The 13,485-nt window shown below is 35.5% G+C and overlaps 1 protein-coding gene across 1 annotated transcript in view; it reads left to right on the top strand.

The window, feature by feature from the left end:
- The window catches only part of CIR1 (corepressor interacting with RBPJ, CIR1), a 38,918-nt gene that overhangs the window by 9,264 nt on the left and 16,169 nt on the right, over positions 1-13,485 (top strand). Inside the window, exons 3-7 of the mRNA XM_041721764.1 lie at positions 1,253-1,326; positions 2,126-2,136; positions 2,223-2,287; positions 2,673-2,721; positions 3,848-3,965. Coding sequence (XP_041577698.1) covers positions 1,253-1,326; positions 2,126-2,136; positions 2,223-2,287; positions 2,673-2,721; positions 3,848-3,965 — 317 coding nt within the window. The remainder of the gene's footprint in view (positions 1-1,252; positions 1,327-2,125; positions 2,137-2,222; positions 2,288-2,672; positions 2,722-3,847; positions 3,966-13,485) is intronic.

Genomic DNA, 13,485 nt, shown 5'->3' with positions numbered 1-13,485 from the left:
TATAAATGGGATTACACATATAAATGATCTTTTGTGACTGGCTTCTTTCTCTTAGTATAATATTTTTGAAGTTCATCTATTTTGTAGCATGTTTCAGTAGCTCATTCCTTTTTATTGCAAAATAATATTCCATTATATAGATAGTGATCCTGTCATCCTTTTGCTCTCTTTCTTTTTTTTTATAGTTCTTTAAAAATTCGAATGGAAATAAGTGAAGAATTATAATTATGTAATACATCCTTTGTGATTGCCTTTTTCAAATATAAGAGGTGATTCTATTCACTCTTTAGCTTTCATCTTTATAATCAGTACTTTACTTGGATCTTATGAATTAAAACTTTAACTCAACCAGTCATTCAATTTATTGCAGAGCTTTTTAAAAAATTATATCTCCCTAAACAGAACTCAAACTGGGAACTTTCAGTGTTAGACTATAAGGAAAATGATTTTTGAGGTGCAGCAGACATTGATTCTATCATAGTGATTAACCTGTTGTAGGATCTCTTTAAACTGTTCTCTCCTCTGTGGCCTCATCAAAGAATTTGATTCTCCTATTGACTTTGACCCTTATTACAAGCACTAATTGGATTGACTTTCTTTTTTTTTTTTTAAACAATTTTTTTTTTTAAATCTATTTATTCAGAGAGAGAGAGAGACTGAGAGGCAGAGACACAGGCAGAGGGAGAAGCGGGCTCCATGCAGGGAGCCTGACGCGGGACTCGATCCTGGCTCTCCAGGATCAGACCCCGGGCTGCAGGCGGCGCTAAACCGCTGCGCCACCGGGGATGCCCTGGATTGACTTTCTAAAGAAATTCCAGAGAGACTCATTTTTCCAAATGGTTTGATCCTTCACAATTAAGAAAAAATGTTGGCACTATTTAACTTAATTCCAAATTTCTGCTGGAATATAGAATTTCAAAACTGTCATTATTTCCATAGCATTTCAGGGTTTAAAAAAAGTATGTGAGGGCGACCATGGCATTTTTCTCCTTTTCTGTTGGGAGGGCTAGGATCTCTCAGGTAATGAGAGAGTCTCAAAAATTAAAACCAGTTACTAAAGAGGCAGCACTGTTTGAATTTCCATTCATGTATTTCAGAAGTTATCTAATCAGTGAAGTAAAGTTTTAGAACTTTATTTCCAACAAAAATATTTTCTCTAAATTCCCTTAGAGTTTTAGAAGATGGGGAACAGTTATTCTGTAATTTTTTCCTCCTATATAAAATTGTTAATTTTATTTCTTGTTTTATTTAGATTGCTTATGGGCGATGAGCGTGTAAAGAATGGCCTTAATTTCATGTATGAGGCCCCACCAGGAGCTAAAAAAGGTACTTGCCTCATTCCCTTTTTTTTTTTTTGTCTTTGATGTCTTTACAACTAAAGCTTGAGCACTGTTAGAACAGACATTTTTTTACAGTTGTTCTTCATCTTTGGGGCTCCTGGGTGGCTCAGTTGGCTAAGTGTCCAACTCTTGATTTTGACTCAGATTATGATCTCGGTATCATGAGATTGAGCCCCACTTTGGGCTCTGTACTCAAGACTCTGCTTGGGATTCTTTCCATCTCCCCGCTTGTATTCTCTCTAAATAAATAAATACATAAATAATCTTTAAATAAGTAAATACATACATAGGTACATAAAAGTTGCTCTTCATCTTTAAAATTGCTATTTTTTCCTGTAAAAATAATCGTAAAATACTGAATTCAGTGCAACAGAATAAATACTAAAAATACCTGTCTAATCTAGTAATATTTTGTGACTTGACCTTTGAGGAGGAAAAAATGTCAACATTAACAGAAGTGCATTTATTCTTTTATACTTTGTGTATACATCTTTAGTTCTTCCTGCTGAATATACTTATAGGTAGCATAATATTCTTTCAATGAAAAATAAAAAGGTTTAAAAATTAGGAATTAATGTGTTATTACTATCTCACTCAATATTGTATTTATCCTTTAGCAATTTGAATTTTATCTTGTGAAAGAAGAAAAAAAGTCAAACCAATAATTTCTTACAAGTTACAACTAAATACTGTGATATCATAATATATGATAGGAGACTTTAATGTTGAAGTTTTTAACTTGAGCTACTTTTTTTTTTCTCCTATATCTTTGATATGCAATCAAGAAAACAAAGAGGTAAAGTACTATTTAATGTGCTTCAGTTTACTTGGCAGTAGATTGTAATTTTATGAAAAAATTGAAAGACTTCTTAATGTTTTTAGAAAGAAGAAACAGAAGGAGAGACTGAATACAAATTTGAATGGCAGAAAGGAGCTCCACGGGAAAAGTAAGAGCCAATTTTCTTTTAAGATGAAATATATATCATTAACTTTATCTGATATCCCATCTTATATCGCTTCTTCATTCACTAGAGTAGGTGACTAATGTAAAAAGATATTTTACATGATTTGTTTTATACAACTAATTTACTTGATCATAGGCTTTAATTTTACATAGTTTTCCATTTTTTAAAAATCACATATCATCAAACTGGATAATTAGTAATAAAGTGGTGTTTGGAAATACTAAATATATTTCATAGTTCTGTGTATTTATTGAAGTTACACATTTTATAATGTATTTAGAACCATAAAACTATTTTCAGGATTACTGCTCTCTAATTTATTAAACTGTTCTTAATATTGTGTTTATACATATTCTCTACTCAATAGATATGCCAAAGATGACATGAACATCAGAGATCAGCCCTTTGGCATTCAGGCAAGTGACCCATATTTTACTCTGTAAAAATATTCTTACTTAATAAATACTTCTTTATACTGTTGTCCAAAAGGTATTTCAGCTGAAAAAGGGCTCTGTAGTTTTGATTTGTATCCAGATAGTAAAAGGACTCGGGGAGAAAACATTAAATATAGTAGACAGATTAAAGATAGGAATCAGAAATTTCATATCCATGTGGATTCTCTGTACATATGCCTATTAAATTTGATTTTCTCCTGCTAAAAAAAAAGAGAGAGAGAGAGGAATCAAAGGTTTGTATTGAGGGTCATAATGATATGGGTCTCTGTAGTTTTCAGGAATTTGGAGAATTAGCTCAAAGTTAAGATGTAAAACTATTTGTTTAGAATCGGGACAAAATATTACCAGAGGGCCAAGTTCTTGTTGGAAATAACATTTTTTGGAATCCTGCCTTGCTTATTCATTTACATATTGTCCGTGGCTTCTTTCTGCTACATTGGCAGAGTTGAGTAGTTGCAACAGAGACCTCTGGCCCATAAAGCCTAAAATACTTACTATTTGGTGTTTTACAGAAACAGTTTGCAAACCTCTGGTTAGGCAACTGAAACTTCAAAGGTTAACTTTTATGAATTAGAGAATTTAAGATTAAGCCAGGACATAATTCTTTTTTGATATTTTATCATTTCTTTTTAGATGACATTGTTTTATTGTCACCAAGTAACAGTCAAAAGGAAACAGAATTCAGGTTAGCTTTTAGGCAGAATTTATAGAAGATTTTAGTATTTATGTTAAATTACCAAATATAGTCAGGGAGTCTCTTTCCCTGGAAATCTTTTATGAATGATAGTAATTTAACCTAAACTACTAAGAAGTAGGGATTTGAACATTTGTTAGATTCTTACAATCTGGGCAGCCCCGGTGGCTCAGCGGTTTAGCGCCGCCTTCGGTCCAGGGCGTGATCCTGGAGACCCCAGATGGAGTCCCACGTCAGGCTCCCTGCATGGAGCCTGCTCCTCCCTCTGCCTGTGTCTCTGCCTCTCCCTCTCTCTTTCTCTCTCTCTGTGTGTCTCTCATGAATAAATAAATAAAATCTTTAAAAAAAAAGATTCTTACAATCTTAACTGAAATAATGTTCATGATTTCTCAGGTTCGAAACGTGAGGTGCATTAAATGTCACAAATGGGGTCATGTCAACACAGATCGAGAATGTCCTCTATTTGGTCTTTCTGGAATCAATGCAAGTTCCGTTCCCACTGATGGCTCAGGTAGGCACTAGACATGATTTGTTTGTTTGAGAATTTGTATCAAGGACAAACAAGGAAAGAACATTTTTCTTTTTTTAATCTCCCTGGGTAGTGGTTTCCTTTGGTTTGGTTTTTTTGGACCAAGTCATGTGCTCAAAATATGACCAGTGGGAATTCTGGTCATATATTTTGAATTTGAAATGCTGTGTATTAGAATTAAATTTAATTTGTCTAGCCAAGAGCCCTATAAACTTGATTTTATTTATTTATTTATTTACTTATTTATTTTAAAGATTTTATTTATTTATTCATGAGTGACAGGGAGAGAGAGAGAGAGGCAGAGACACAGGCCAAGGGAGAAGCAGACTTCATGGAGGGAGCCCGACATGGGACTCGATCCCGGGTCTCCAGGATCAGGCCCTGGGCTGAAGGCAGCGCTAAACCGCTGAGCCACCCGGGCTGCCCTATAAGCTTGATTTTAAAGGTAAAAGACAGATTAAGCATAGTTAATCAGGTTAGTAACCTAAAAATAGAAGGAAGAAATAGTTATTTTTCATATTCATGTCTCCAGAATTATAAATGTAGGCTAACTAGAAGACTCAGCAATTGGTAATTGCCTCGTTTTAGTTCAGAGATAAAATCAAAATTGAGTTTAAAAAGATGTTAAACATGTTAAAATTGAGTTTTACTTGAAAGTTATTTACCTTCCTGCATATTATTGACTACTTAAAAAAACTGGTCTAATTTAGTTTGGATCATTTGCACACTCAGATATTAAAGCTGAGAAGTTTTAAATTTGCAGTGCCATATTAGTATATTCCTGAGATAGCCACACTAATCCAACTGTAAGTCATAATAAATTATAAATAGAAATAACCAGAATAAATAGAAATAATAATACTTAACTGTAACCTTAAACAAGTTACTCCACTTTTATGAGCTTTACCTCATCTTAAAATATGAATGATAGTATAACTCGAGATTTTTCAGCATTATTTAAGAAACTGCAGAACCTTTTTAAAAAAGAACTCTTAAAAAATATAAATAAATAAAATAAAAAAAAATAAAAAAGAACTCTTATGTGAAACCCCAGTATATAGAACATATATAAGGCAGAGCTGCTGTACTGAAGCAAGTGCTCTGAGCATTAAGCCCTATCCTGCTCACTAGCCCTGTGATGCACCTTTTTGGACTCCCTATGGTTTTCACTACCACCTTTGAGCCCAGGGTTCACTGTCAATCAGCATATGACCTTCAGCTTTTATTCTCTTACAAGAGATCCTGCTTCCTTCCAACAAGCCAGAGGAAGGCTTTATGATTCAAAATGCTAGTTCTCATATTAAGATTATAGGAATTTGGTCCGATGTCAAGTTTGACACTGGAGTTTTTGTTTTTGTGGATTTTTTTTTTAAGTTGTTTTAAGGGCGTGGAGCCCAGTATGGGGCTTGAACTCATGACACTGAGATTAAGATCTGAACTGAAATCAAGAGTGAGAGGCTTAACCGACTGAGCCACCTGGGCACCCCTTGATGCTGTTCTTAAATGGCATATGGATATTAGAACGGGTAGAAGAAGTACACAGAATATTACAATCGATTTTTTTTTTTAATCACTGCTCTAAAGAAGGATAAGAAACCACATTTTACGTAGAGGGAAACCATTAGCTCAGTGGTGAGAGAGTATTAGTACAGACCTTGGTCTGGCAATCTCTGACAAAAGAACGTTCCATGATGCCACTGTGCAGGTACTCTTATAACCGACATATTGATGTTCCCTCCCCTCCCCTGCCCCCACTAAACTGGTGAAAGAAGAGGGAGAGGTCCCAAAAGAAAGCCCCAAAGAACATGAGGGTAGACTAGGTCATATATGAAGAACCCATTGTCTCAAATATTTCTGACTACAGTTTTAGTAGTCATAGGAATCTGAGTTATTTCTGAAAGGTATATATGTTTTTTGGAAGGGGTTGCATCATTCTCGTTTTTCCTTACAACTGCATGACTTCTGTATTGGCTAGGGGCAGACAGTAGTAATGGCTGCCTTTGTAATCCCTAGCCTCATCTTACTTTGATCCTGCTTCTTAGAGGATGAGTAGGATAGACTCCAGACTTAGCCTTTTATTGAGTAATCAGTAGACCTGCTTTGTCTTATATATAACAACACCTAAAAGAACATGTGCCTTTGACTTAACCTCTTTAAGAGTATTGGATGGTGAATTCAGATACAACAAAGCTGGTTATTAGCTCTTCTCCAGCTGTCTGTTTACATTCATAGACTTTAAAGTATAATCATTCATTTTATACAAAGTTTTTTGAGCCCACTTATGGTGGGATTATACTGTAGTTCTGTTCTTCAGTCAAATGAACTTTTTCAAAATAAAGTGAACCAAGTAGAAAAATACACTATTTGTGGCTCCTACTAAGTCTTAACATATATGTAACCAAGCCTGAACTGTCTACAAATTACTATTACTCTGTATCTAAATGAATTGAGCAGTGGGTGATAGAGGTTAAAAATGTATTAACTTTTTTGAAATACTACAGTTGATAACCCTAATATATAAAATGCTCTTTCGGGACACCCAGGTGGCTCAGTGGTTGGGCGTCTGCCTTTGGCTCAGGGCATGATCCTGGAGTCCCCGGATTGGGTCCCACGTTGGGCTCCCTGCATGGAGCCTGCTTCTCTATCTGCCTATGTCTCTGCCTTTCTTTCTGTCTCTCTCATGAATAAATAAATAAATAAAATCTTTCAAAATAAATAAATAAATAAATGCTCTTTCAAGTCAAAGTGAAAAAGATGAACATACAAATGGCAAAGGAGCAAAAGATACAAATACAGGTAGCTTACAAAAGGAGGACTCCAAATGGCCATGAAACCTATAAGGACATTTTCAACAGCATTAATAACCAAAGAAACGAAAACTAAAATAATATATTATCTTTTTGCCTATCAATTTTGGCAAAGATCTATTTATTTAAATTCAGTTAATTAACATACAGTGTATTATTAGTTTCAGAGGTAGAGGTCAGTGATTCTTCAGTCTTATATAATGCCCAGCACTCCATTACAAAGATTTATTTTTTATTTTTTATTTTTTTTCCATTACAAAGATTTAAAAGAAGTATACATCCACTGTTGAAGCAAGTGTGGTAAATGAACATTTTAATCCACTGTTGATAGATTGGAATTGCCTTTTTTAAAATATTTTATTTATTTATTTATTTGAGAGGGACTGAGAGAGCACAGGCAGGGTATAGGGGCAGAGGGAGAGGGAGAAGCATTCTCCCCTCTGAGCAGGGAGCCTGATGCAGGCCCAGTCCCAAGACCTCGGGATCATGACCTGAGCCAAAGGTCAGGATGCTTAACTGAGCTATTCAGGTGGCCCTGGAATAGCCTTTTTAAAGAGTCATTTGATGATATGTATCAAAAGCCTTAAATGCATGTCCTTTTACTTAGAAATTCAGCTTCTAGGAATTTAGAAGAAAGTGATAAGAGGGGTGCCTGGGTGGCTCAGTTGGTTAAGTGTCTGACTTGTGATTTCGGCTCAGGTCATGATCTTAGGGTTGTGAAGTTGAGCCCTGTACTGGGCTCTGTGCTCAGTGGGGAGTCTGCTTGAAATTCTCTCCCTCTCTGTCTATTCTCTCACCCCCTGCTCCCAGGTGCATTCTCTCTTAAAAAAAAAAAAAAAAAAAGTTAAAGATAAATATTGGTTCCCAAGCCCCTTTCGAATCAGAGTACTGAGAGAAGTCTGAGACTGTCACCCCTAGAGGATGATCATGATCTGAAATTTTGGGAAAATGAGCTTAGGCAAAAATGATCCCATAGAATATTCTCTGTGGTGTGGTATGTGTTCTTTTTGGAAGCAGGATAGTACAGTGGAGAAGAAAAGATGGTAATGTGCTGAAAAACCTTTTTTTTTTTTTTTTTAAGGGAAATGTTCATTTCAGCATCATTTCTTGTTTTTCACTATTATAAGTTAAATATCCAGCATTAGGGGAATGCAATAAACTGTTGATATATTTAGTGAATTAAGGAGTACTAAGTGAATCTACATTATTTTGGTAATGTAAAACTACATGTATATATATTAGGACTGGAAGGAAACACAGAAGAATGAAAATAGTTTTATAATTGATGAAATTACAAGTAACTTTCTTTTATGTTAAAATTTGTGGTTAAAGGGATCCCTGGGTGGTTCAATGGTTTAGCGCCTGCCTTTGGCCCAGGGTGTGATCCTGGAGTCCCGGGATCGAGTCCGACGTCAGACTCCCGGCATGGAGCCTGCTTTTCCCTCCTCCTGTGTCTCTGCCTCTCTCTCTCTCTCTCTCTCAATAAATAAATAAATAAATAGATAGATAGATAAATAGATAGATAGATAGATAGATAGATAAAATAAATAAATAAATAAATAAATAAATAATAAAATTTGTGGTTATAATTGGGAAAGAAACTTAAAATTTAGGCTTTACAGATGCTGAATATCTCATGATATGCTTCAAAAGGCAAATGTTTTCCTTTGTACTCCTATATTAAATTTATTTTCAGAATAGTTGTAACAGCTAAAGAAAGCAAAAAGTTACTGGTATGTTGTAAACGGTGTGTTTATGATGAGAAATATAAGTAGCAGTCTGAATTCTTTGCCTCATTCTTTTTTTTTTTTTTTTAAGATTTATTTATTCATGAGAGACATAGAGAGGCAGAGACATAGGCAGAGGGAGAAGCAGGCTCCTCACAGGGAGCCCGATGTGGGATTCAATCCTAGATCACAGGATCATGACCTGAGCCGAAGGCAGACGCTCTACCACTGAGCCACCCAGGCGTCCCTCTTTGCCTCATTCTTTATAGAAAAAAAGTATTAGGAAAATTTCCATTAACAGTTTTTCCTTTAAAACTGGCAAATGTAAGTGTGAGAACAAATACTGGTAAATACACAGGATATTTTTTATTTCTTTTAAATCCTATATCTTACTCATCTGAGAATATCTCAAACCTCTGAACTCTGTGATAAAATTATGGTAAAAATGGATCAGTAGCTTTCACCATCTGTGATACCCCAGAAGATGATGAAGATGATGAAAGTTACAATCTATTTCTGATGCACTATGAAGGTTGAGAACCATCAGCTTCAGCTGTGTATAAGACAATTGATATGATAAAAGGACTTATTAATGATACTGATGTCCTTAACATTTGGTCAAATAAAAAAAGCAAGTTCTAAAACATAGTAGCTACCTGGATTCCATTCATGTTTCTCTTGCTATCTTTAGGTAGATATATAGACAGATACTCATGGGAAAATGTCTGGCAGGAAGTAGACGAATATATTAACATTGATTGTACACTTACAAGTTTTATAAGTGGATATTATTTTAGAAAAATTAAAAATTTTGTACATAGAAGTAAATTATTTAAAATTTTATTGCTCAGTTAAAACATTTGAAGTTTGACCTGAATTTAGCAGTGCCACTTAACTAACAGTAATAGAAACTCTTAAAGGTTTCTCAAAAACAAAATAAAAAACTCTACAGTATCAAATAGGAAAGCAAATAATAATGATGTTGTATTCTGAATTTGAATGCAATGAAAAATAAACTGGCCAATTTCCTAATCCACTTGCTGATTCAAGCTAAAAAATCCTTTCATTTTAAAAAATCACCTATTGAATAATGTCTCACCAGTGAATAGAGCTTATTTTTGCAATAATGCAATTTCAGTGGATGTGGTTATCATGGGATAATCACACCCCTGGGGTACAGCCTTGTGCCTGTAATCTCCCAGGAGTGTAATTATTTCATGATAACCGCACCCCCTGGTGTTGCATTATTTCTATTATGAAATTCTTAGTTTAGTATATAAAGTAACTTACTTTGATCACTGGAAACTGCAAGGTGCTGTTAGAATGTTCCAGCTGTGAGGTTTACAGAGACCAGCTATAAGATTTACTTCTCCTTTACAAAGTTAAATTAGGCAATCAAAATGCTTCTTTTGGCTAAGCTGTTTAGAATATCTTTTCTACGGATAAGATCATCTTAACTTTGTAAGTTTCTGTGCACTCTAAATACATCAGAATTATATGTAAAACTTGCAAGCTTCAGTGGTGACTGAATTTTTATAAAATATTACAGTACAATCAAATGGCCTACCCACCTGCCTTTTATCTACACTCTTGGCCCTTAATTCTTATCATTGACTCTTACTATCTGTCATTTAAGTTTTTAGTGTATACTGAAATTAAACATTTTTTAATCCACAGTGACAGTTTTCAAAGTAAGGAGTATTTTTGTTTTTGTCTTTTGCTTTCTTAATAGATTTAATAGTTACATATATCTGTGTGTCTCCTACTTAATCTTTTTGTTTTTTGTCCTTTTAATAAACTTTATTTTTTATAGAAGTTTTAGATTCGGAGGAAAATTGAGAGGGAGGTACAGATTTCCCATAGCACCCTGCCCCCACAAATGCATAGCCTCTCCTATTATCACCATCCTCTATAAGAATGGTACATTTGTTACAATTTTTTAATATTTTATTTTTAAGTAATCTTTATATACCCAATATGGGGCTTGAACTTACAACCCTGAGATCGAGAGTTGGCACACTCCACCAACTGAGCCAGCCAGGCGCTTCACGTCTATTATAATTGATCAGCCTACACTGACCTATCATTATCTCCCCAAATCCATAAGTTTACTTTAGAGGCACGGAAACAAAACCAAACATGAACTATTGGGATTTCGTCAAGATAAAAACTACATAGTGAAAGGAAACAATCGACAAAAGGCAGCCCCTGGGTGTCTCAGTCAGTTAGGCGTCTGACTCTTGATTTCAGTTCAGGTCATGATCTCAGGGTCATGAGATTGAGCCCTGCATCAGGCTCTTCACTCAGCATAGAGTCTGCTTGTTCATCTCCTTCCCTTTTTTGCCATGCCCCCTACTTGTCCTCAAATGTGTGTGTGTGCGCTCTCGCATTCTCTCTCTCTCTCTCTCAAAGAAAAAGAAAATTTTCGAGGATTTAAAGACTCCCTCTGAGGAACTGGGGACAAAGTCTAGCCAAGTTCTTTTTCATTTAGTTCAAACTATTTTAAATTTTCTCTTGAGACTTCTTCAACCATGTGTTATTTAGAAGTATGGTGTTTAATCTCCAAATACTTTGGGATTTTCTGTTACTGATTTCTAGTTTAATTACATTTTGGTCTGAGAGCATTGTTTGAATGATTTCTACTCTTTTATGTTTGTTAAGGTGTGTTACATAGCCCAGAACCTGGTCTGTCTTGGTGAATGTTCCATATGAGCTTGAGAAAAATGTGTATTCTGCTGTTGATGATGAGATAATCTATAGATGTCAACTAGATGCAGTTGAAGGATAGTGCTGTTCAAGTATATCCTAATTTATTTTGCCCACTGGATCTGTCTACTTCTGAAAGAGTGGCATTGAAATCTCCAACTATAATAGTAGATTTGTCTATTTCTAAAAACATTATCAGTTTTTGCCTTATATTTTGATGCTGTATTGTTAAATGCATACACATTAGAAATTGTAATGTCTTACGGAGAATGAACCCCTTTTTTCGTTGTGTAATTGTCTCTTTATGCTTGATAAATTTGCTTGGTCTGAAATCTGCTTTGTCTGAAATTAATATGTATACTACAGCTTTATTTATTAGTGCTAACATGGTATATCTTTCTCCATTATTTTAATCTATTTGTGTCATTATATTTAAAGTAGGTTTGTGGGCAGCCCTGATGGCCCAGTGGTTTAGCGCTGCCTTCAACCCAGGGCGTGATCCTGGAGACCCGGGATTGAGTCCCACGTCAGGCTCCCCGCAGGAAGCCCCTGCTTCTCCCTCTGCCTGTGTCTCTGCCTCTCTTTCTCTCTCTCTCTCTCTCTCTCTCTCTCTCTCTCTCTCTCTCTCTCTCTCTGTGCCTCTCATGAATGAATAAATAAAATCTTTAAAAAATAAATAAATAAAGTAGGTTTGTTGGGATGCCTGACTGGTTCAGTTGGTAGGGCGTTCTACTCTTGATCTTGGGGCGGTGAGTTCAAGCCCCACATTGGGCATAGAAACTACTTTTAAAAATTAAAAAAAAAGTGGGTTTGTTATAGAGAACATTAGGTCTTATATATATAATAACATATTAATCACACAACTGAATTAAGATCTATTATATCTATAATCATTTTCTATTTCTTGCCCTCATTCTTTGTTTTATTTTTTGTGTTCTGCTCTTTTGCTATTTTCTTTGGTTTTAACTGATGATTCCATTTTCTCTCCTCTCAGTGTATCAATTTTACTTTTTTTTGTTTTGTTTTATTGGTTGCTTTAGAATTTGCAATATCGGGACACCTGGGTGGCTCAGCAGTTGAGTGACTGCCTTTGGCTCAAGGCGTGATCCCGGAGTCCTGGGATCAAGTCCCACATCAGGCTCCCTGCATGGAGCCTGCTTCTCTGTCTGCCTGTGTCTTTGCATCTCTCTCTGTATCTCTCATGAATAAATAAGTTAAATTAAAAAAAAAAATTTGCAGTATAAGGACGCCTGGGTGGCTCAGTGGTTGAGCGTCTGCTCAGGGACGCTGGGATCAAGTCCCACATCAGGCTCCATGCACGGAGCCTGCTTCTCCCTCTGCCTGTCTCTGCCTCTCTCTCATTGTGTGTCTCTCATGAATAAATAAATAAAATCTTTTTTAAAAATGTGCAATATGCATTTATAACTAATTTGACTTTAAAATAGCACTGTACCACTTCACAAGTAATACCAGTACTTTATAACAGAGCAAACCAACTCCTTTATATAATACAATTCCTTTTTTCTGTCCCATTTAACATTGCTGTCAGACATTTATTCATAAGCTATAATCGTCCAATATATTGTTGCTGTTATCATTTTCAACAAGATATTATCTGTTAGGTCAGTTAAGAATAAGAAAGAGGGATCCCTGGGTGGCGCAGCGGTTTGGCGCCTGCCTTTGGCCCAGGGCGCGATCCTGGAGACCCGGGATCGAATCCCACGTCGGGCTCCCGGTGCATGGAGCCTGCTTCTCTCTCTGCCTGTGTCTCTGCCTCTCTCTCTCTGTGTGACTATCATAAATAAATAAAAATTAAAAAAAAAAAAAAGAATAAGAAAGAATATTTTTCATTTATTCCTTTTCAAATGCTCTTTCTTTATGTAGATCCAGATTTCTGATCTGTGTCATTTTCCTTCCCTCTGAAGAACATCTTTTAATCTTTCTTGCAAGGCAGGTCTGTTGGTGACAAATTCCTCAATTTTTGTTTGTCTAAGAAAGTCTTTATTTCTCCTTCACTTTTGAAGGACAGTTGCACTGGATACAGAATTCAGTGTTGGTAGGTTTATCTTTCAACACTAAATATTTCACTCTCCTATTACTTGCATGGTTTTTTAAGAGAAGTATGATGTCATTTTTATCTTTGTTCCTTTCTAGGTAAGGGTTTTTCCCCCTGTGGCAACTTTTAAGATTTTCTCTTTGTCTTTGATTCTGCAGTTTGAGTATGCTATACCTAGGTGTAGATTTTTTTGGTATTCATCATGC

This window comes from Vulpes lagopus, chromosome 11 (assembly GCF_018345385.1).
Source record: "Vulpes lagopus strain Blue_001 chromosome 11, ASM1834538v1, whole genome shotgun sequence".
NCBI lineage: Eukaryota > Metazoa > Chordata > Mammalia > Carnivora > Canidae > Vulpes > Vulpes lagopus.
This window is presented reverse-complemented; position numbering and strand designations above follow the sequence as displayed.